Source organism: Tetrao urogallus (assembly GCF_951394365.1).
Source record: "Tetrao urogallus genome assembly, chromosome: 4".
NCBI lineage: Eukaryota > Metazoa > Chordata > Aves > Galliformes > Phasianidae > Tetrao > Tetrao urogallus.
In genome coordinates, this window is record NC_136817.1 from 69,949,032 (window position 1) to 69,972,990 (window position 23,959).

At 48.6% G+C, this 23,959-nt stretch overlaps 1 protein-coding gene across 1 annotated transcript in view; it reads left to right on the forward strand.

The window, feature by feature from the left end:
• EXOC6B (exocyst complex component 6B) overlaps positions 1-23,959 on the forward strand; it is a gene marked incomplete at both ends in the record, with an annotated part of 241,370 nt that overhangs the window by 82,130 nt on the left and 135,281 nt on the right. Inside the window, 1 exon segment of the mRNA XM_079534332.1 lies at positions 19,998-20,174. Within this exon segment, the coding sequence (XP_079390458.1) occupies positions 19,998-20,174 (177 nt within the window).

Consider the following 23,959-nt stretch of genomic DNA (forward strand, 5'->3'; position numbering starts at 1 on the left):
CTTGCTACTCAGTGCGAGATTTATTTGCAGTTTTGATAGGACAAAAAAGAATGACCTCACATTCCACCAAGTGGGGTTAGGTTGGATATTGGGAAGCATTTGTTATCAGAATGAGTGGTGAGGCCCTGGAATGGGTCACTAAGAGATGTTCCAGAACCATGGAGATGTGGCACTGAGGGACGTGTTCAGTGGGCATGGTGGGATGGGTTGGGGTTGAACACGGGGGTCTGAGAGGTCTTGTCCAACCTCAGTGGGTCTGTGTGGAGTAGTGACTTCTGATGGTAGGATTGAAGGCTGTGCTGCAGCAAGCAGTGAGGTTCACCTTGTGATGGCGTTAGCAACCCTGATCCACGGCCCTGCACTGACCGTGGGGCTGAGTGTTGGTCTGTCGGGTTTACTGCTGCAGCAGGGCCAACGTTTGGGGTCTCTCGGAGCTGCTCGTACCTCTTAGCAGTTTTTTTTTCTCAGAACACAAAAGTTCTTTTGCTGCTTTGCTTAATGAGAGCGAGGATCCCTAAAACCTTTGTGGTAGCTCTGAAGTTGACTGTTCCTCTTTCCTTTGGAGGCAGATGCTGCTGCGTTCAACTGCAGCCAGAGTGCCCTTCAGCAGGGCGTTTGCAGTTGGGAAAAGATGTTTTGGTCAAGCTAAGGAGGTCTGCTTACTTTGGATAAAGAAACTTACTGTATGTTGCTTTTCCAACCTATTGCATTGCTATAACATTGGTCCCTTCCAGATGACAATAACATAAATATACCCTAACAGATCCTTACTTTTCTTACTCCTAGGAACAGGCCATCCTGAATAACCAGGTTGTGTTTGGTGCTCAGAAAGGCTGAACTTTGGGCAGACATCAGCAGTAGCTCATCATTCCCCCCTATGTCTGTCATCATTCTTCTTCCAGCCTGTTTCTGCTGGTCTCCCAGGACTCCTGAGCACTCAGCTGTGGCGCTCAGCAGATGCAGCGTGTGCAGATTAGGATGTGAAATTTCTATTTGGTTTCAACGTGTTTTCATGTTTCTTGAGAGACGTGGATGGCAAAGCTTTTGCTCGGAGCCATCAGCTGGATGCAGTGTGTCACGTCTAGATCTCTGCTCAAGAATAAATGCCTGTCATTATTAATGATATCTGTTACCCTGAAAGTGGGTGATGGTCCACTGTGATCAGTTTTAGCCTTCTGGTGAGGACCAAGCTCTCTTTGTGATAGGAAAGTTTTGGGGATCTTCCCCATTAAGCAGTGTTTAACTTCCCATACCTCCTACTGCCCATCCTGGCTGGCGGCCGGAGGTCTGTATCAATTCCTGTGGTCTTCCTGGAGTCTTCTTACCTCTTGGGTGAAGTACAGGATCTAAACTATTGAAGTATCCCTGGCACCCATTGCGTTAGCTAGGCTAAGCTGCCTCTGGCAATAGATGCATGAAAGGGGTTTTGCATTTGCGCTCTGTGCTGGGAGGACAATTGCTTTCCTTTGCAGCTCCTGCTGAGCAGTGTTATCTTCCTCCTGGCCCTGTAAGTTGTGGGCACTGCAGATTTCCAGCAGACCTCCCACAGGCTGGCTGCTGTGCCTCAGCCACCAAAATGCCTTTCTTGGTGGCTCGTTCAGAAGACGAATGGCGTTCTGCAGCTTGTGAACAAGTTTGGTGAGTTCCCAGGCTCTGCCTTAACTTCTTTCCCTTTTCAGCCTATGTTCCCTTTATTGTTTTTCCTCTGAAGCCTTTACACTGGGCAGGCCTGACAACATTAGGAATTGAATCTCTGCTGAAAACCTTACGGAAGAACAGAGATCTGTTTTGCTTAAAGGCCTTGGGAGGAACCTGAGTTGGCTTCTCTGATGAGATTGGGATCTCTTTCACCACATCTTCATTTCTCATTGCGGAGTTCTTAATCATGTCTTGCTGAGGAGACTAAGCAGTCTTCTAAGACCATCCTGATGCTCTATATCCATTTCACATTCTTCTTGTTGACTTTTGTAGAGGATAAGCATCCATCAAGAGAACTAGAGCTTGTCATTGTTTCGTGAGGAAGGGCAGTAGCATTGTTAAAGCCCAATAGGAACCCTTTGGTACTGAAAGCCTTCAGGGATAAATGCAAATTTACACTCCCTTCTAAGGCAGACATAGCCCAGAAGTCCCTTGTTAAATCAGAAGATGCAAAGATTGTTTTATCTTTGGTAACTTTTTCCAGAAGACCTGCAGAGCTGGTACATGAATCACAGCTTGTCTGGGTCTGGGGTTACCATTACAGCCAGTTGTTTTTGTGACTTTGTGCTAGAGCAGCAGAGCTGATCATGAAAGATGTGAGTCCTAGGACTCTTCAGTTAATAGGATTGGACATTGTGAACGGCCTGTTGTCACCTTTCCTGGAGGAGGGAGGAATGAAAAGAGTTGCTACAGAGAAGCAGATTGGTCCCAGATATGGTGGCTTCAGAATTGTGGGAAAGTAGGCTTTGTTTATGGCAGCAAATTGAGAGTTGCTTCATCGGTCATCGCATGAAAGGTTGGCTTGGGGCATGGGAATGGCTTTGGTCATGGACCAGATATACTGGCCCCCCCACGGCGTCCCTCCTGCTTCAGGATCTGTTCCTAATCCAGACCCATGCAACTTGTTTACCGAAGCCAGGCACGGCTCGGGTTCAGCAGAGGATGCTGCCCTGTAGAGTCCACGTTCCCTACAGAACTTGTTTCTCTACTTACCCACACTCAGGCAAATACCATTTGCCTGTACATTTCCTTGTACAGAGGCTCAGACCATGTTGACCTTCTTTCCCTCATAAATCGGTACTTTTCCAAAGAGTCACAGCACCGTTTCTCCAGAAGAAGGGATTCCAATAGCTTCTGGTGTGTTACATCGGCCATCTTCGTGCTGGGATTCCCAGCTGGGGCAACTGCATGATGCTCAGCTCTGTGCTCTGAACGAGCCTGCTGGAGTGTTGTGGGTCCCCGTGGTGAGCTGCTCCCATACACAGCTCTGCTCAGGGCTTTCAGGACTCTTTTCAGCTTTCAGTACAAAGTTCCCTCATCGTGCTCAGACGTTGCCTCATTTCCTCAGCTCAGCACCTTGCTCCCTCCCGCTGGAGGTGCTTCTCCTTCCTCTCCTTGGACAACACACACCTTGTTCTGTGGTCTCCTTGTCTTCCTGCGCTACAGATACCACTCCTAATATTTTTTTTCTTGTTTTTCTTCTATTTTTTCCTCTTTCCTACACACTATCCATTGATGCGTGATGTGTGGGTTCACATAGACCACTTAGAATTTCCATTAGTTTGCCACATCTCTCACAACAGCACAGCTTTCTTCCTTTGGCCCTGGCATCATCCCCGCTCGGCTCAGTGTGCACTGAACGGAGCTGCAGCGTCTCCTCTTGGGGAGGGTTTATTGATAACTTCCCACAGTAGCACCTCATAAGCACAAGGACTCTCACTTTCCTTCTGTTTTGAATTTAGCAAGCTGGAATAGAACTTTCCTCCCTAGTTAGGAGCATTGCCAGCTGCGTCCTGCAGCACTCTGTGGGGCTTTACGGACAGCCTTCCCGTGGCCGTGGACTGGTTTTGGGTCTCCAACTCTACCCAACGGGCACCAGGTGTAAGAAAGAAGGGGAAAAGAAAGGGGAAAAAGAAACTCTTTGGAAGAAGTCTGTTGTGATACTGCAAGGGGAAATGGTTTCAAACTGGAAGGGAGAAGGTTCAGCCTGGATACAAGGACAAAGTTTTTGATGCTAAGGGTGGTGAGGTTGCCCAGAGAGGTGATGGGTGCCCCGTGGAGACACCAAGGTCAGGCTGGACGGGGCTCTGAGCACCTGATGGAGCTGTGGGTGTCCCTGTGGTAGTTTCTGAGTTAATTGCATGGACTTTTTGGCCGTGTCCATACTGAGGGCATCCTCTGCAAGGCACGCTGTGAATCCCTGCCTGCAGCACATGGCTCTGATACGTGGAATCCTGGCAAGTTTGGGAGACTGCCTTCAACTCCAACAATAATCATTGGGAAGAACTTCCTTTGAAATGCTTTAGGTAAATGTTTCTTTGTTATACTTCTGAGAAAGCTCTTCTCTTTCGGACATCAGTCTGTCTCTGGGGTCTAGACAATGGGTTCCTGCAACCAAACACGCTGTTCTTGGGAAGGGTAAAGCCTCAAAAGCACAGCTTGAAGCTTTCATTATCTCACACGTAATTATAATAACAGGGTGTAAAGGAAAATCCTGTGCCGTTGAATGTCATTTTTGGCTATAGGAAAGATGCATTATCCTGAATATGAGCAGGCAGGCCTAGTTCTTTTCTTCCTCCCCTTCACCCCCATCAGCTGAAGAAATGTTCTCATTTTTCCAGTCTTTTTTAATGTAGGTAAAATGCCTGGAAAGGTTCTGACTCCTTGGAAGCCATGGATGATTTTTTTTCTTCCTTATTTCATTATGGAAGCAGTGGAGTCCCTGTCCCTGGAGGTGTTCAATAAACGTGGCTGTTAGGGACATGATTTAGTTGGCAGTGGTGGGGATGGGTTGATGGTTGGACTGGATGATCTTGGAGGTCTTTTCTAGCCGTAATGATTCTGTGATTATAACGTTTTACCCTGAATGGTGAATTCCTCACTTTGCTGGTAAGGAACGCTCACAAGTAGGAACGGCTTGAATCTGAACTGGGGAAGATCAAACCTACCATTTCCAGCCTGGATCCTGTGAATGAGCGCTTGATTTTTGAGCCCTGCAACACGAGGAAGCATTTGAAGCCTCCTCCAGAACGGCATGAATTATTTCCTTTGCCTTGCCTCACTCTCGTGAAGATTAAATGAACCATCTTTGCGTTGCTCCTTTTCTTTCCTCCCTAGAAACAAGATGAGAACCCGACCTGCTTTACAAGGTGGACGTGGAAAGTTTCTATGTTGTGTAAATAAGTGTATGTGAAGGGCTGCCCAAGGTACGTGTTTCAGCCTAAGGATGAAAGCATCAGCCAGGCTTTCGAGGCGTATTTCTGCAGCATGATGCTAACTTTTATTGCGTGTTTTTAAAGCATGGCTGGAAAAAGGAAAGGAATCAGACGTTTTACTAGCTGCACACGGAGTTGGCTCCGGGCTGAGCGGGACCTCAATTAGTGGAGCGGCGAGTGAAGTCAGTGTCTGCCTCCTCTGGGACTTGGACTGAGCCTGAGTCTTTCACTTAATCATTTATAACTAATTGCAGTAGTTCCGCAAAGTCAAAGCAAATCTTTGGAGTGTGCTTCTACTGAGCAAGAAATGAGGAGCACATTTTTGCTTTTCAGTCTCGCAGGGCGATGCAGGATGTGCTGCTTTGTCGGTGTCAGACGTGTCAGCCTGCTTTGAAAAGCAAGCTGTGCTGTCAGCTCTTCGCAGCATCACAGGGGTGAGAATAGACTTGAAAAGATCATGGAGTCCAACCCTCCTGTAAAGCAGCTCCCTACAACAGGTCGCACAGGTTGGCATCCAGCTGGATCTTGAATATCTCCATAGAAGGAGATGCACCACCTCTCTGGGCAAGCTGTTCCAATGCTCTGTCACCCTGACCATAAAGAAGTTCTTCGGCACGTTAGCACAGAACTTCCCATGTTCAATTCTTAGGCCATTGCTCCTTGTCCTATTGCTGTGCACCACAGAGAAGAGCCTGACCTCATCCATTTGCCTCCCACCTCCCTTCAGATATTTGTCACCATGAATCAGATCCCCTCTCGGTCTTCTTTTCCCCAGGCTGAACAGACCCAGGTCACTCAGCCCTTTTTCATACAGAAGATGCTCCACGCCCTTCATCACCTTTGTGGCCCTCTGCTGGAACCCTTCCAGAGATCCCTGTCTTTTTGGAACTGGGCAGTCCAGAACTGGACGCAGTATTTAAATGTAGAAGGGGAGGATCACCTTCCTTGACCTGATGGCCACGCTCTTTGTAATGCACCCCAGGATCCCATTGGCCTTCTTGGCCACCGGGGCACACTGCTGGCTTATGGCCAACCTGTTGTCCACCAGGACCCCCAGCTCCCTCCATGCAGAGCTCCCATCCAGCAGCTCATCCCCCAACCTGTGCACGCGGTTATTCCTCCCCAGGTGCAAGATTCTGCTTTTCTTCTTATTAAACCTCATCTTTGACTTGGTGGATGGTCATGGTGCATCATGCAGTGACAACTGGCTTGCACTGCAGTTCTGCAACTGCACAGAGTCTGTAACATAGCTCATAACGTAGGTTGAGGATGAAGGGAGGAGGTGTGTGCAAATGGAGGAGGACTGTGCTGTGCTTCTGCAGGCCCAGATGCCCATCATTGGAACGAGATGTTCTGTGGCCTGAGCCTCCAATCCAGTGATGGCTTTGGCCCCGACGTGACATGCCAGGCCCAGAAAGAAATTCTATTTAATATTTCTATTTCTATTGAAGTATTTCCAAAGCGTTTTAAGAACAAGAGCATTAAGCATTTGGGAGATGGGAGGATCTCTCTTTTCCACTTTGCTTGGAAAGGGAAAAAAAGGAGCTTGGAATTTATTTGTAGGATGAGGACGCTCCAAATCCTTGAAGATTTTCTGATTATTTGCAGCAGTCCTCTTTGCTTCTGACGTGGTCTCTGCCAGTTTGTGGTAGGTTGAAAAGAGGACGGTTTGGGGTTCTTTGGGTTTGTGTCATATATACTGAATAGTGAACTTCAGGACCATTTTAGTGGATGATTGGTGGAACCATCGAGTCAACGTAATCATAGAATCATAGAATGGCTTGGGTTGGAAGGGACCTCAAGGATCATCAAGCCCCAGTCCCCCTCGCTGCATGCAGGGCCACCAACCTCCACGTTTCATAGCAGCCCAGGCTGCCCAGGGCCTCAAACAACCTGGCCTTGAACACCTCCAGGGATGGACGGGGCATCACAGCCTCTCTGGGCAGCTGTTCCAGCACCTCACACATCTCATAGTAAGGAACTTCCCCCTGACATCCAACCTCAATCTTCCCTCCTTCAACTTCCAACCATTTCCCCTTGTCCTGCTGTTATCTACCCTTCCAAAGAGATGCATCCTTTTGAGTAGAGGAGTCACTGGGTGTTCATGCAGGGCTCAGAGGTTTTGTTCACAGCTCAGCAGGAACTAGAATGGGAGACTCAGGAATACAACTGTAGACTTGTTCCACTCTGTTCGTATTGAATGTCAAATATCAATATCAAGAGTATGGTTTTGGCTCTCCAGAATGTTTGGTTTTGCCCCCTGGTTATGCAGCGGTTGGCTGAGGAGTTGTGTTCTCCACTGTGGATCATTGAAGGATGTGAGGGTACACAGATATTAATAGCAAAGGTTTTCTTGAGGTGTGATTTTTCCTTGCATTCACACCAGGGATCCACTCCACTTTTCCTTGCATCCACTCTAGGCAGCGCGGTCGCATCCATCACAGCTGTGCATGGTGAGAAGGAGATAAGACAAGTGGGGTAACTGATTTTTGGGGGGTTGCCTGTAGTTTTCCTCCTGTTTTCCTTCCTCAGCTGTCCCCCGTTTGCATAAAAAAAAATTCCACCTCTGTGGATCCGAGATGAATTTGAGAGCTGCTCTGTTTGAAGGGAACAAATATGTCTGTAACAATACCCAGGAGCTAGGATAAGTGTTCTTCTCTCTTCTCCCTGTAAGAAATTAAATTTAAATGACTGGGCATGACTTAGTTGAGCTCCAGTGCTTCACTTTCCTCTGCACAAAGCCCTAACCAATAACTTTGCGGTTACTTCTTCCTTTTGGAAGACGTCTTTGAAGCTGAACTGTTAGCACATGAATGCATATGCTGATCTTGTCATAAATGCATTCTGCAAAACAAGATCAGCATATGCATGTCAAATCCATGTCAAATCCTGGATCAGCACAGGAAAGCACTCGAGGGCGAGGGCAGACGGGTGGCACGGTGTGAGGCTGCAGGGACTGAGCTGTGTCATCACGGCCTGCGTGCCCCCATCCTACAAACCCACATCTGGGAAATGGCAGCTTCATAGGGCACGCTTCCATCCACCCGTAGAGCTTTAGGAGCCCAGGGTAACCACCAGACAGAGGAGCTCAGCCCTGTGTACAGAGCAGGTTGGGTTCCCAGCAGTTCCTGTGCTCCCAGGTCCCTGGAGGAGGACGTCACCCATCAGCTGAGCTGTAGCACTGCTGGATCCGCTCTGCCCCAGCACAAGCCATCCCCATCCCTCAGGTGAACAACCTGGTATGGTCTTTTAGGATTTCCAAATGCCACAACACAACTGAATGATTGGTTGTGTTGACTTCCAGTGACTTTTCCCTTGACTAAGGGCTGCAAGCTGTGTCTTGCTACCTATCTTCACCCCTTGCAAAAGGCAGGAGCAACCCTATTAACTGCAGCTGGCAGCACGGGTTGGTGGAACCCTGCTGAATTTTGTCCTGCAGCTTCCATACCGACCTCTTATCAGGGCTGGAGAAGGAGGCACTCCCCTATTTTCCCCATTGGCCAGCTGCAGGTGGAGTTACCTACAGGAATGGTGAGTCAGTAGGGTCTGACCATGGGGCCACACGTGTGCCACTCGCTAGGAGGGGACCAGGAGGACCTCCCAGCTCAGTGGAGAGGCACTTTTTTTTTTTTTTTTTTTTCTTCTTTTTAAAGCTATATAAATCAAAATTGGAAGGGGCTGGAGGGAAGGTGTGAGATTTTTCTTGTGTTTTTTTTCAAGAGTGAATGTTTTTTATCCTTAATAGATTTATAATATGCAGGTCCCTTTATTTGTTTCTATAAAATTAACTAGTAAATTTAAAATGGAAAAATGCTAGTAATAGGAACCAGGCTATCTTTGCCAACGCTGAAATGTTGCTGTATTTATGAAAGGCAGACAAGGGCATTTTTCCTTCTGCCAGGTCTTGTGCCGGAGTGCCACATGTTGGAGGGTTATAAAACTTTTACTAACGAGAAGTTGGAGGAATGCTGACTTTCTAATTGCACTTTTTTTGGGTACAGGCTGCTGTTTGTTTTGGTCTTTAAAAAAAAAAAGTGATTGTAATTTTGAAGTCTGCAAGTTTTAAATGTAGGCGAGCAATGTGGGCAGGGTATGGAACCCGGTGGTCAGAAATGGGGCTGGAAAGAACTCCTGAACATTGAATCCTGCACGTTTCAGCTCAGTCAATGGGGGTTTTGTCATTTGCTTCTGTTGGGAGGGTATTTCTTTGCCACCTCTATAAAGCAGTGACATTGGGTTCCTGCTGGAGGACCTGGTGGGGCCTTTGGGTGGAACCTCAGCCCCAGCACTGCGCTACTGTAGATACCATAGAATCATAGAATGGCTGGGGTTGGAGGGGACCTCAAGGATCACCAAACTCCAACTCCTCTGCAGCATGCAGGGCCACCAATCTCCCCATTTCATAGCAGCCTCTTCAGAGGAATGTCCTCAAATAGCTCATTGCTGCTCTACCCAAACCAAAGGGGTTTTTGACACTCAACCCCAGCCAAAAGCAGAGCCAACCTTGTCCACAGAGCCCACAGCGTGCACCCTGACCTTGCTGCCTCTCTCTGTTACTTCTTCATACTGGCTTCTGAAGGACCACCATACCCACGGTCTGATTTTTGAGCGGTCCTATGTGGAGCCAGGAGTTTGGCTCAATGATTCTTATAGGTCTCTTCCAACTTGGGACATTCATAGCATCATAGAATGGCTCAGGTTGAAAGGGACCTTGAGGATCATACAAGCTCCAACCCCCCACCACACGCAGGGCCACCAACCTCCCCATTTCATTGCAGCCCAGGCTGCCCAGGGCCCCATCCAACCTGGCCTTGAACACCTCCAGGGATGGACGGGGCATCCACAGCCTCTCTGGGCAGCTGTTCCAGCCCCTCACCACTCCCTTGGTAAACAACTCATAGTAAAGAATATCGTTGGCCTTACAGATTTCTTGAAAAGCAGGTTGTTAGGCAGGTGTAATTGAATTAAATGGATTAGCTCACAGTAAATGCTCCAAGAGGGATTGAAGTGCTGAAGAGCTTTGTGGAAAATGGGGTTCTCTTGATGTCGGAGGGATTAAAGCTTCTTTGTGCAGAGATGGGTAGTTCCCATTCCAGATAATTCCAATGTGTGTTTCTCTCCCTCTCTTCTTTCTTCTCACTGTTGTTTTTTTGCTATTACTTCCATGCTTGGAAGAGTGGCAGTGGTGAAATTGTTTGACATTTCATTCTTTAAATCTAAACCATCACAAAGTGCTTTATGAGGATAAGAAGCAATGCTCTGGGAATTGGGTGTTTTCTTCTCCTTCTGGAATATTCTTGTATTGGAGGGGGGAGAAGCAGGGTTAGGGCTTTGAGAAATGCCTTCAGCGCGGGCTCCTCTCGTCCACCACATGTTGCTGGGAAGGAAATTTGTCACCAACGCATACCGCTGACTCACAAATCCCAGTGATGACTTCAATGAATTCAGCTGAAACCCAACAGAAATTGCATTTCCAGCGGTGTCTGCAGGCAAGATGGGCTCGTGTAATACATCACGTCTCCTTTGGCAGGTACTGGGGCCAACCACTTCAATCCAGAGCAGCAGGTTACTCTAATTTTCATGAGGGTACCACAATGAAAGCAACCTGTTGGCAGAGCACATAACCCTTGAGAGGTGTTGATCACTGAATGGCCTGGGTTGAAAAGGACCACGATGATCATCAGTTCCAACCCCCTGCTGTGTGCAGGGTCACCAACCAGCAGCCCAGGCTGCCCAGAGCCACATCCAGCCTGGCCTTGAATGCCTGCAGGGATGGGGCATCCACAGCCTCCTTGGGCAACCTGTTCCAGTGCTTCACCACCCTCTGGGTGAAAAACTTCCTCCTCATATCCAACCTAAACCTCCCCTGTCTCAGTTGAAAACCATTCCCCTTGTTCCTATCACTATCCATCCTCATAAACAGCCGTTCCCCTCCTGTTCATACGCTCCCTTTAAGTACTGGAAGGCCACAATGAGGTCTCCCCAGAGCCTCCTCCAAGCTAAACAAGCCCAGTTCCCTCAACCTTTCCTCATAGGAGAGGTGCTCCAGCCCTCTGATCATCTGAGTGGCCGTCCTCTAAACCCCCTCTAGTGCTATGAGCGCCTCATTTCTCATTTAGGGTCCCTGCTCAGTGATTTTGGAGGAGCTAACACATAGCTTTCGAGATGCCTCCATTCCCAGAAATCTGTGTTATGATGATTGCAGGCTTCTGGGCTGGGGATGTATGTTGTTGCCATACTACATGTTGTTTCCGTTGCTTGCTTTTTAGCTGGGGTGTCAGGAATGGACATATTCTGACAGGGAGAAAAAGGCTTCTGCCAACTGAGCTTGGGAACTGCCCTGCTAGCTCCTGTCTTCTGGCTATGGCTGGCTGCTTGTTGGAGATGGGAACGACAGCCTTAATGAGGCCAAAGACTGCTTTGTAGGATTATCTTTTGTGATGGTTAGATCAAACATGACATATTTTCTTAGCAAACTGGTGACTTGCTGTGAAGTAGGGGGTATTCTTCCCTTGGAATCAGAGAATCACAGAATGGCTTGGGTTGGAAGGGACCTCAAGGATCATTGAGTTCCAACCCCCTGCTGCATGCAGGGCCGCCAGCATTTCATAGCAGCCCAGACTGCCCAGGTCCCCATCCAGCCTGGCCTTGAACACCTCCAGGGGTGGACGGGGCATCACAGCCTCTCTGGGCAGCTGTTCCAGCACCTCACCACTCTCTCTGTCTAGAACTTCCTCCAGACATCCAACCTAAATCTTCCCATGCTTGTTTATATCTGATTTATGCCTGGTTCTTATCTATGCCTATAGGGGTCAAATCCTGGCTCCATGGAGGCAATAAGTGTTTTCTTTGGGTTTGGCATGGCCAGCACTCTAACTCAGGCATTGGTCTTGTTGTCCTGAAATCCTGTTGGGTGAGGGACAGTGGTCTGCCTGAAAATTAGAAAGAAACAAAGTAAGAGGAGATTTAACACTCTTCTCATGTCTTCATTGATGGCTCCTGTTGTCCCTGGTGGTGCTGAAGGAATGTTTAAATGTGGTGCTAAGGGACACAGTTTGATGGGGAAAAATTGGCGGTGGGTAGACGGCTGAACTGGATGATCTTGGAGATCTTTTCCAACCTTGGTGATTCTATGGTAGCTCTCTGATTTCGTAAAGAAATTCTACAGGATTATAACAGAAAGGGAAGTGTTGGCTTTGAGGAATTCTCTGCAGTTTCCCCATTGGCCTTTGGGGGGCAGATGATGTCTGGGAAATAGCAGATTTGGGATTTGAATGAGCGCTTTGTGAGCTTTGGAAGTTAGGATGTGAGATTTGGAAGTTAGGATGTGAGATTTGGAAGTTAGGACGTTGGACGTGAAATATATGTTTGTAATATGTAGCTTTAATTCTTCAGTAGCTGCTCCTGCTTTAAAAAGGGATCTTATGTCAACTTAAAGAAGCAAGGTGAGACCAAGTTTTGATTCATTCTTTAACTCCTGTGATTCTTACCCTGTGTTGCCACCTATTTTTCCAGAAGTCAGTCTATAGCTCTGAATTTAGCCTTATAACATGAACCTGAAGCCAATGGCAGCTTGAATGGGGTCCTACTGAAAGAATATTTCTCCATCACAGGAAAAAACCCAACAAACCAAAGCAGAATTGTACTGTGACAGGGTCTTCCCATCCGCAGCATGCTCTTGAGCTTGCAGGGATGTGGTGATCTATCGGGCTGTGCTCTGCAGTGCTTTGCTGCTCTCAGGCTTACAGAAGAAGGTTGGGAGAGAAGATCTGTGCTGGTGGACGGCTGCAGTTGGGGTTCAGCAGTGGGACCTGTTGTCCCACGTTATTGGTATGGTTGAGGACAGCTTCTGATGGTGGATCCGGGCTGTGCGTTAGATCCAAAGCTCAGTGCATCCCCCCAGGTCTCATTTAAGAAAAGCCAGAAGATGTTCTGTCCGTGGCCCAGGGCTTTATCCTCTCCTTTTGATGGATCTTGCTGTGTTCCAGGCCAATCCAGACTATCTAGGAGAGGTGCTTTGAACATTGCCTGTTTCTCAGGATCTCAAGAAAACCAAAACCAGGCCGATAACTGGAAACAAAAGCAGAATCTTGAAAGGAAACTTATCTGCGCAGAGTTTGACAAGGCCCAGAAAGAGGGTGTGTGAAACAGCAGTCTGGGAACTCCCACAGTGAATGGGATAAAGGAGTTTAATCTGGGGCCAGGAGGGGAGGACGAACCCTCCTTTAGCTGTATAACTTTCTGAGGGTCAAGATAAATAAGTGCAGCTCGGAGCGCCGGAGCTGATGAGCTGCAGCCCTGATTCCCTATCCTGGCTGAGCGAGCAGCCCTTCCTCCTTTGTCATTCCCAGCACGCAGGGTGGAGGTATTAAGCAGAGTGATTCTTAGCACAGCAGCTTCAAATAGGCTGTAGTCACTGGGGATGGGAAGGGAAAGGCTCTGCCCCATAGGGCGGTGGGCATGGAGCAGCTCCCAAGGGCAGTGAGCACAGCCCCGAGCTGCTGCAGCCCAGGGAGCATTGGAACATGGCTCTCAGCCATAGGGTTTGGGGTTGGGGTGGTCCTCTGTGGGGCCAGGGGGTCGGGCTCAATGGTCCTTGTGGGTCCCTTCCAACCTGGGATATTCTGTGATTTTTATGAGAAGGCAGAGAAAAAACCCACAACAAAACGTGGCGTTCAGCATTACGGATAGAAGGAAGGCTCAGGTGTGGGGCTGCAGTCCTTGATGTGTGTGGAATGCTCGTACGACAGCCTTCCTTCTCTTGCTTTTAGGCCCCTTATCTAATTTTCAGCTTCTCCTCTCTGTGTAAATGTGATAAATGCACTTTTTAATCACATAACCGAGCTACTTTTGATGCCTGCGCGCAGATATCTTGTTCTCGACGCCAGAATGCACAGAAGTGTAAATCAACACCTTGCTTCAGAAAGTACTTCTTAAAAAATGACTTTTTGACTTTAACTGTGCAGCTGACCCAGAGGACTCGGTTGCCTGAGTCCTTTTATCAGTGCTAATGTGATAAACTTCTCTTTACAGCTCCCGGGAAGGAGAGCACCGTGTTCTGATCGCTCCTCCAAAGAACAGCAGAAGCTTAATAGCTTTCTGATAAAGTGCTGAATTAACCGAGCTACTCTTTATGATGAACATTGAGGGTATAAATAACACTGACCTTGTGTTATGGATAGGGAAAAAGCAGGAGTATGGGGATGGCGATCGTAGAACCATTAAGGTTGGAAAGGACCTCAAAGACAACCACGTCCAACCCATCCCATCTTGCCCCCTGACCACGTCCCTCAGTGCCACATCTCCATATTTCTTGAGCACATCCAGGGATGGTGACTTCCCCACTCCCTGGGCAGCCTGTGCCCAATGCCTGACCACTCTTTTGGGAAGAGTTGTTTCCTGTCATCCAGTGTTTCCAACCTGACTCTCTCCTGGCACATTGAGGCCATTCACAATCATAGGATCATAGAATGCTTGGGTTGGAAGGGACCTCAAGGATCATGAATCTCCAACCTCCCTGCTGCACACAGGGCCACCAACTTCCACGTTTCATAGCAGCCCAGGCTGCCCAGGGCCCCATCCAACTTGGCCTTGAACACCTCCAGGGTCCTATCCATAAATTGTTGGGTCAAAGTAAAGGCAGAAATCTTCGTTGCACTCTGGATGCCAGAATATATCTGTGCAGAGGTGATTTTGGGAACGTTGCTGTGATGAGCTTGATTTTTAGCATTGGGGGGTGGGGGCTTAAGGTGGAGCAGTTGTTTGTAGGAAAGGAGGAGTGGCGCCAAGTTGAAGTAGAATCTCTGGCTTGGGTTGGAAGGAACCTCAAGGATCATCAAGCAATCTCTGCAGGGCATTTATTGGAGGAAACTCACTGAATGCTGCATTTCCTAAGTTATATTTTTAATGACCGAATATCAAGTTAAAAAGAAAACAGGTCTATGCATCCATCGCTTTTTTGGAGCTCATTTCCTGTGCTGGTGGTGAACTTCTTCAGACAGACCTCTGACAAATTGTTTGCCGCGATAACCGCTTAACACCAAGCAGGCAGATAGGCAGAAGCTCTTATCATCTCGACAAGCGACGGGGTTTTAGTTAAAACTGAAAACAGAAGCTGTGTCAGCGTGTTGAGTTTACACCTTGCAATAATAATGCGTGCTTTTATCTGATCTGAGGGGGATTTTATAACTTTCAAATGGATCTCTGGCGGGGAGCCAGCCGCACTGTCATTTTTTATTAACTTTCTCCTCTCTTCCCCTGTAGCCGGTCTGCTTTTTGTAATGCTGTTGAAGGAGTATGTATCCCATTCCTGGGGATATGGTGAAACGATATTTTAGAGTTCTGTGTCTCAGCCCATTAGAGGGGTCCATAAAACAATCACGGCAGCGAACGTTCAGTAAGTAATCAAAACCACCGAAGCCAACCACAGCAGTACTGCAACCTTGTCTGAATAATAGAACCTCTTTTGCTGTGCCTTATCTACCGTCTCATCAGGAAAGAGCTAATTAGATTCTTCTAAGAAGTAAATATTGTCAGGTCGTTGGTGGGTGGAGGTGACGGGAGGTAAGACTCACTGTCAACATTGGCAAACCGAGGCAGAAAACAAGACAAAGTCATAAAAAACCTATAAAAAGCTAATTGAGTTTTAAAGGAGCTCATTCGCCGTGTAGGAGGTGTAGCAACTTTCCCTTTTGGTGTGTGGCTTTCTGGAGGCAGAGCTGGGGGAGCCCATGGCTGCCTTGCTGCTCCAACCCAGCCGTGTGGGATGGCTGTGGGGCTGGGTTCCCTTTGTTCCTTTGGATAGCTTTGGATAGCTCTGCTCCCAGTGGGTTAAGCCAATGCATTTGATTTCTCTCTCCCTTAGCACACCTAGACTGGGCTCTCGATGGCTTACCTGAATTGCAATGGCTTTGCAGAACTTGGTGCTGCAGCTTAGGGATGGCAACTATTGGGATCGGTATTACACAGAATGACAGAATGGCTTGGGTTTAAAGGTCATGGAGCTCCAACCCCCTGCCGTGGGCTGGTTGCCCCCACCAGCGCTGGCTGTGCAGGGCCCCATCCAACCTGGCTTCAAACACCTCCAGGGATGGGGCACCCACAGCTCCTCACATTTAGGACTCTTGAGAGACAGACTTGAATGGCAAACCCCCAAAGCCACATCATGTAAGGCTGGGCATTTAGTAGAGGGGCATGTGGCAGTGTGAAAGTGGACAGCTTGAGGGAACGTAATAAGGCTAGGACTGCTTTCCCCCCCAATTCTTTCTCTCCTCTGTTTCTGAAGGGATGGCTGCCAAAAGGATTGATTCGGTATTCAGCCAACAAAGCCTGAGCAGCAGCTCCTGTGCTGTGCTACGGGCAGTGCTGATCTGGATATGACAACCAGCATCGAATGACCTGAAGCAACGGGCTGGAGAGGGGAAGCTGTGTTTGCTTTTGTATCAGCCTGGAAATAGGGTTTGTGTTCGGGTTGTGTCTGCTGGCTGAGTGCTGTGCACGGGCCAGAGGGTGGCTGTGCTTGGAGGCAGCCCCAGCTACGTGAAGCAAACGCTTCGTGCGTTATTGCTAAATGTAACGCTAGCTACGAACACACATTTGGTTTCTAAACTTTATTGTCACGTTAAGCAGAGAGCGGAGAGATTGATAGTCTTGTATAACAGAGGCAATTTTACCAAAGGATACGAAAACGCTCTCGCTTTCATGTAAACCACACCAAAAGGTAGAGGGGGTTTTTTATTTTATTTTTGTCCCTGGAGGGCTCTTCTCCTCCCCCATAGCCACAGGTTGCTGTGTTTTCAGGGGGCACGCTGGAGTGTCGCCCCTGCTTTGATGTGGTTCCTCAAGTGTGCCTCCTCATTGGGCTCCCTGCAGATGCCTTTATGTGAAACAGAACATTAAAATCCAAATGTTCCTGCTCCGCAGGTCGTTTTTCATCCTTTATGGGCAACGTCAAATATATTGCATAGTTGTGTTGCTGCACCCCGGCCCGGGAGGGAGCGGGTCTGGGAGGGAAAGAGAGAAGGTCTGAGCGTGAGTTCCTTGCGGTGAAGCCCAAATTTCTCTTTAGCTGCTTCCTCTGGGCCTCTCCCCAGCTCTCTCTTTTTCTCAAGGTGAAACTGAAACCTCGGTGACTTCACCCAGGCCTGCCCGAAGTTAAAGAAAATTTGATATTTCTCACTTGTAGGTCACTTCAGTCCATATTGTTTCCTGCCAAGAGTGGGGGTGGGGGAAATGCCCTACTGTTAATGGAAAAGCAATTACTGTTCTTTCTGGTTGTGCAGCTCCAGCATCACACCTGGGTTACAGGGCTGGGGCTGGAGGGATGTGGGGTGGGATGGGGGGACGCACTCAGTGCCCTATGGAAGGAACAGCCACTGTGCTGTGTTGGTGTTCTTTGGTGTCTCCCTGGTTGGTGTTCCATTGCATTTCAGTGATCAGGCTTAAAAGTGCTGGGAAACCTCTTCTCACACAGGACTTCTCCAAATTCCCCGAATTGAAATTGCTTTTGATGGGCTGGAAAGTTCAGAGGACACTGGGATTCCCTCTGGGTTCTTTTATTCCTCAGGAGGTGGCACACACACTTTTGTTTTCCCTGCTGTGGACTTGGAATGCTGTCAGTTTTTGTGAGCTTCAGTTCATGAACAAAATCAAAACGATGCAAAATGCAAAACGTGGCCTTTGTTTGAGATGTTGAACTTCTTGAGTTGGAGCAGTGACTTTTCCTGGGGCAGGCTTTCTTGCTTTTCATTCTTCATATGAATTCTACTCATCCGTAGACGTTATGTGCTGCTGTGTGCACCTCCTGTGAGCGTGGCTGAAGGAATCATGGGATGACTTTGGTCGGAAGGGACCTTAAATCATAGAATCATAGAGTCACAGAATGGTTTGGGTTGGAAGGGACCTCAAGGATCACCAAGCTCCAACCCCTCCACCACAAGCAGGGCCACCAACCTCCACATTTCATAGCAGCCCAGGCTGCCCAGTGCCCCATCCAACCTGGCCTTGAATAGAATGGTTTGAGTTGGAAGGGACCCTTAAAGACCACTTGGTCCCACCCCCCGCAATGAACAGGGACATTCAGCTCCCGTTCCTGTGTTCATGTAGTAACACCTCATGTTTGGAAAGGCTTTGGAAAGCCATTGGGTGGCAAGGCGCTGTGCTTCCCAAGGACATTTGCAGGGTCCTCCGGGGAGACTTAATTCCATGCTCAGCCTAAAATGCAGAGTGTTGTGTGCTCGTGGTTTGGGCATTGAAGGTTGAAGCCAAGGACTGCGTCCTTCCGCTTGCTAGTCCAGCTTGTTCTTCTCCCATGACCACTTCTCATCCTGTGATCTGCCTACACCCTGTTAATGATCTGTATGAAGCTCAATGTTTGATGTAAAACTTTGCATTTTCCCATTCTTTTTCCTTCTCTTTCTAGAGGCGGGAAAAAAAAATTACATAAATTTGAGTGAATTTAATGAGCGCGCTGAGCTTGCTTTTGGTGTGATTTACAGTGGATCCAGCATTATAACTTCAGTACACTTTGGTTGAGTAACTTATGTCATTAGTGGGTGTATCTGAGAGGAGAGCTGAGCTTGGACCTCTTTGTTGTGTGGGCTTCAGAAGGACCAAGAGCTCACTCCCCTTTTTGAAGTCCTAATTCCCTTTATATGGTGTTGCAATGCCTTTCTATAGAGCAGCGTCTCTGAAGTTAGAGATTTCTAATGCAAAAAAGGCCACTTTTCCCCAATTGCTTCAAGTATTGACGTTGCTAGCAAAATTTGTCTTGAGCAGTGCTAACACAGACCTCGGCCTTTTTGGCTCTGTTGCAAAAAATCCCTCCAGTTGAGATTCCTCCCTGAGGAGATCTTCCGAAGGAAGTTTGCTAGTCCCCTTGCTTAGCCCTTACAGCTCTCCTAACAGCAGCACTTGCAGAGATCCTACATCGTTCCAACCACTAGAGGTCAAGATTGGGCTGTTGCACGGCGCTCCGTTCCATCGCTCCAACCCTGCTGCAGCCACGGTCCGTGTCATTTATACGTTCAGTTTTGCAGTCGTTGCCCCGTTTGGCAGCTGTGGTGAAGCTGGTTGGTGTGCAGATGCATGCAGGGTGGGCTTTGCCTTGCAGCACGGTGGGTTTTGTAGGGATGGAGAGATCGGCGCCGCGCTCGGTTTTAATATTCTTCAGATCTGCACCAGTGATCTGTCTCTGGGGTATTTCTTCCCAGGGAGGGATTCGAAAGGGAGCTGAGCTGAGAGAGGCTGTGGAATTAAAACTCACTCAGAAATTCTTTTGGTGGGATGTGAATCCTTGGTCAGCGTTGACAAGGAAATCGTTTTGATGGTTTGGGCTCTCCATGGTGTCCAGCCTGACCTTGGAGGTTCCAGCACAGCCATTGCTCCTCCTTGTGCTCCAGCTCGAAGCTCATTTTCTGCTCTTGGGCAATTGGGGCTAATTGATTTTTCCTCTTAGAAGCCAAGAAAGCTTTGCAGCAACTTGCTCTCTGCTATAAAGGGAGCCCAGGGCTGAGGGAGCTGCACTGGGGCCACATGCTTTGCTCCACGAGCTGTGGCCTTCTCCCAGGCCGAGCATCCTGGTTGAATACCTTGCACAGATTGTTCTGTAAATCAGCAGCACCGCAATTAAGATCTCCTGGGGTACCACAAAAATGCTTTCAGGAACCTCTGGGGTCCAGATGTGGAATGTTTTGTGCTGACACGGGTTGAAAAGAGGAACAAATCCAACAGTTAAGTAGGTCCTTTAATTTAGCCTGTGACAGTCACCACATGGCCTATGGGCTAATATTTCTGCGTCTGTGCTGTAAATAGATCAATATGGCAGGACGATGGGTTTGGCATTTTGATTTGTGAAGAGTCAGAATATTGTTTGTATTGTTGCATAATCCCTGGAATGGTTTTGAAATGAATCTTCTGTTTCTTTGGAATATCTGGGTTTGGAAAAACATAACATTTCAAAGTTCCATTAAGTGTGTGTGTTTTATTTTGTCTCATTTGTCGTATTTCATGACTGATTGCATCTTTTGGCCAAAAAAATACGTCCGAGGATGCTGTCGTAAAGCTTGAAATCTGCTTTTTTTCTAGGCACAGCAGCAAAGAAACCTGGACAATATTGTATCGCAGCACCCCAGGATAAGCGGGGGGAAGAAGTCCAAGAAAGAAGGCTGCGCAGGCTCAGATTTGGAGGTAAAGAACACTAGCCCCATGTCTGAGCAGGATTCGGGTATCCTGGATGTTGAAGATGAGGAGGAGGATGAAGAGGTAACTGGATGCCATCAAACTCAGGGCATTGGGGTGATAAGCTGTGTCTCGGTGCTCACACCTCACTCAGTGTTTCGTGCCCCTGTGCAGCACGCCATAAAGATGCTGAGCAGACCATGGAGCCTTTCTGAGTTGGGTCATTTTGCACTTCTGTCCTTGCTAGCAGGCTCAGCAGAGATGCTTAATGTGGTAGGAGAGCAGAGCAGCTCCTGCCTTCAGTCCTGCAGTTCTGTGGCCTTTCAAAGCAGATAAATTGCTGCACAGCACGCAGGATATTGATATTGAGCTTTTTCTGTGCAGCGAGTCTTGTGGCAGATGCATGCTTTATGCTGAGAAGAGTTTCATTAGGACAGAATTTTTGAGGATGCAATTGTAGTTCCTGGTGTGTTTCTGTTGCTGGCCCTTTTTTTAGCAGTGATTTCTCGTAGTAGAACTGTAGAATGGTTTGGGTTGGAAGGGCCTTTAAAGGGCATCTGGTCCCACTCCCTGCAATGATCAGGGACATCCACAGCTCCACCTGGTGCTCCTAGCCCCATTCAGCCTGACCTTGGGTGTCTCCAAGTGGCACCACCTCTCTGGGTCACCTGTGCCAATGCCTCACTGCCCTTAGTGCAAAAAACTTTCCCCTTATATCCAGTCTGAATCTCCCCTCTTTTAACCTTTGAAATGGTTTCCCCATGTCCTGTCATAACAGACCCTGCTACAGAGTCTGTCCCCTTCCTTCTCACAGCCTGTTTAGATACTGAAGGCTGCTCTCAGGTCTCCCTGGAGCCCTCTCTTCTCCAGGCTGCACAGCCTGTCCTGGTAGGAGAGGTGTTTCATCCCTGGGATCATTTTTGTTGCCTTCCTCTGGTCACACTGCAGTCCCTCCCGTGCTGAGGATTCCACATCTGGATGCATTGCTCCAGGTGAGGCCTTACCAGCACAAAGTAGAGGTGCAGGATCAGCTCTCCTCTGCTCTGCTGGCTGCGCTGCTTTGGATGCAGCCCAGGATGATGTTGACTGTCTGGGCTGTGGGGGCACATTGCTGGCTTATGTCCAGCTTCCTACCCACCAGTACCCCCAGGTCCTTTTTGGCAGGGCTGTGCTCCATCCTCACAATCCCCAGCTTGTGCTGATAGCAGAGCTTGCAGCAGCCCAGGTGCAGACCTTGTGCTCGACTTTGTAGAACCTCATGAGGTTCCGTGCCTACTGCTCAACTTGTCGAGGGTCCTTTCCCTCATCTGTGCCACAGTTCCATGCCCAGGGCTGCCTTTCCCAAGTTTGTTCTGTTGAGTTCTTTCCTCTCCATCCCAGATCACTGCTTCCTAACAGGGAACGAAGACTATAGCGCACTTCAGATCCCTCCTGTTCCACTGGATGGTGTAAATACCAAGGAGGGGAGATGAATACCGCAATTCGTGCAGCACAGTGCAGTAACCCTCAGCTGAGGAGCATCTCCCCAATTGTGGATCATCTCCCCAGTTTGGAGCACCTCCCCAGTTAGGATCATCTCCCCATTTAGGATCACCTCCCCAGTTAGGATCATCTCCCCATTTAGGATCATCTCCGAGTTAGGATCATCTCCCCAGTTAGGATCATTTCCCCAGTTTGGATCATCTCCCCGGTTTGGAGCATTTCCCCAGTTAGGATCACCTCCCCATTTAGGATCACCTCCCCATTTAGGATCGCCTCCCCACTTTGGATCGCCTCCCCATTTAGGATCGCCTCCCCACTTAGGATCATCTCCCCATTTAGGATCACCTCCCCACTTTGGATCATCTCCCCATTTAGGATCACCTCCCCATTTAGGATCATCTCCCCATTTAGGATCATCTCCCCAGTTAGGATCACCTCCCCATTTAGGATCATCTCCCCATTTAGGATCACCTCCCCAGTTAGGATCATCTCCCCAGTTGGGATCACCTCCCCATTTAGGATCACCTCCCCATTTAGGATCACCTCCCCATTTAGGATCATCTCCCCATTTAGGATCACCTCCCCATTTAGGATCATCTCCCCATTTAGGATCACCTCCCCATTTAGTATCGCCTCCCCATTTAGTATCGCCTCCCCATTTAGGATCATCTCCCCATTTAGGATCATCTCCCCATTTAGGATCGCCTCCCCATTTAGGATCCCCTCCCCATTTAGGATCGCCTCCCCATTTAGGATCGCCTCCCCATTTAGGATCGCCTCCCCATTTAGGATCATCTCCCCATTTAGGATCGCCTCCCCATTTAGGATCCCCTCCCCATTTAGGATCCCCTCCCCATTTAGGATCGCCTCCCCATTTAGGATCCCCTCCCCATTTAGGATCGCCTCCCCATTTAGGATCGCCTCCCCATTTAGGATCATCTCCCCATTTAGGATCGCCTCCCCATTTAGGATCATCTCCCCATTTAGGATCACCTCCCCATTTAGGATCATCTCCCCATTTAGGATCACCTCCCCACTTTGGATCACCTCCCCATTTAGGATCATCTCCCCATTTAGGATCACCTCCCCACTTTGGATCCCCTCCCCATTTAGGATCATCTCCCCATTTAGGATCACCTCCCCATTTAGGATCACCTCCCCACTTTGTATCGCCTCCCCGTTGCCGGCGCTCTGAGCTCCACCCGCAGCTGCCCGGCAGCGGCCGCTGTCCGTGGTGATGAAACGGGGCGGGCGGGTCCCGCTGCGGCGCTTCCCCAAACTCCTTGCCCTCCGGGTTTCTTTTCTCTGGAAAGAGAGCTATTTTGTTTTATTTAATGGGTTTTTCTTCGGTTGTTGATTTTCTTATTTATTTATTTCGTTTTCTTCTGCTTTTTTTTTTTTTTCTTTTTTCTTTTTTAGTTTTCTTCTGTTTTGTTTTGTTTGTTTGTTTGTTTGTTTCTTACGTTTTTCTCTTTTTGTCTTTGTCTTTTTTTCTGCTGCTTCTCCCCCTCCATCATTGTCTTCTCCCCCCTCCACTGTCGTCATCTTCAACCCTCCCATCTTCTTCTCCCATTTATTTTTCCTTTTTGAGTGCAAATGGATGGAGGTCTAGGGCCCCCAATACAAGAAAGGCAGGGAGCTGCTGGAGAGGGTTAGAGGAGAGCCACAAAGATGGGCAGAGGGCTGGAGCATCTCCCTGCAAAGACAGGCTGAGGGAGCTGGGTTTGTTCAGCCTGGAGAAGAAATGGCTGCGGAGTGACCTCATTTCAGCCTTTCAGTACCTAAAGGGAGCCTACAGACAGGAGGGGAGTCAGCTCTGTGAAAGGGTAGATAACAGCAGGACAAGGGGAAATGGTTTGAAGTTGAGGGAGGGGAGATTGAGGTTGGATGTGAGGGGGGAGTTCTTGACAGAGAGAGTGGTGAGGTGCTGGAACAGCTGCCCAGAGAGGCTGTGGATGCTCCGAGGTGTTGAAGGCCAGGTTGTTTGTGGCCCTGGGCAGCCTGGTCTTGTATGAAATGTGGAGGTTGGTGGCCCTGCATGTGGCAGGGGGTTGGAGCTTCATGATCCTTGAGGTCCCTTCCAACCCTGGCTATTCTGGCCATTGTGTGATCCTATCACCTGGTAATAGAGTCGTTAAACCCAAGGGATCAGTATTTGTGTTACAACTGAGAGTGACTTCAGCTGGCAGCTGAGAACCCCCCCAGCTGCTCACCCACTCCCCCTTCTCACCTCCAGTAGGTTGGATGAGGTCTAAAGGACAAAACTGGGAGAACTCATGGGCTGATTGTATAGGTGGCTTAATAAGCAAAGAGAGAAAAGAAACTCTGCTGTTGGTGCAGACTCAGTCATTGCCCACATCCCGCCATCAGATGGATGCCCAGCCAGT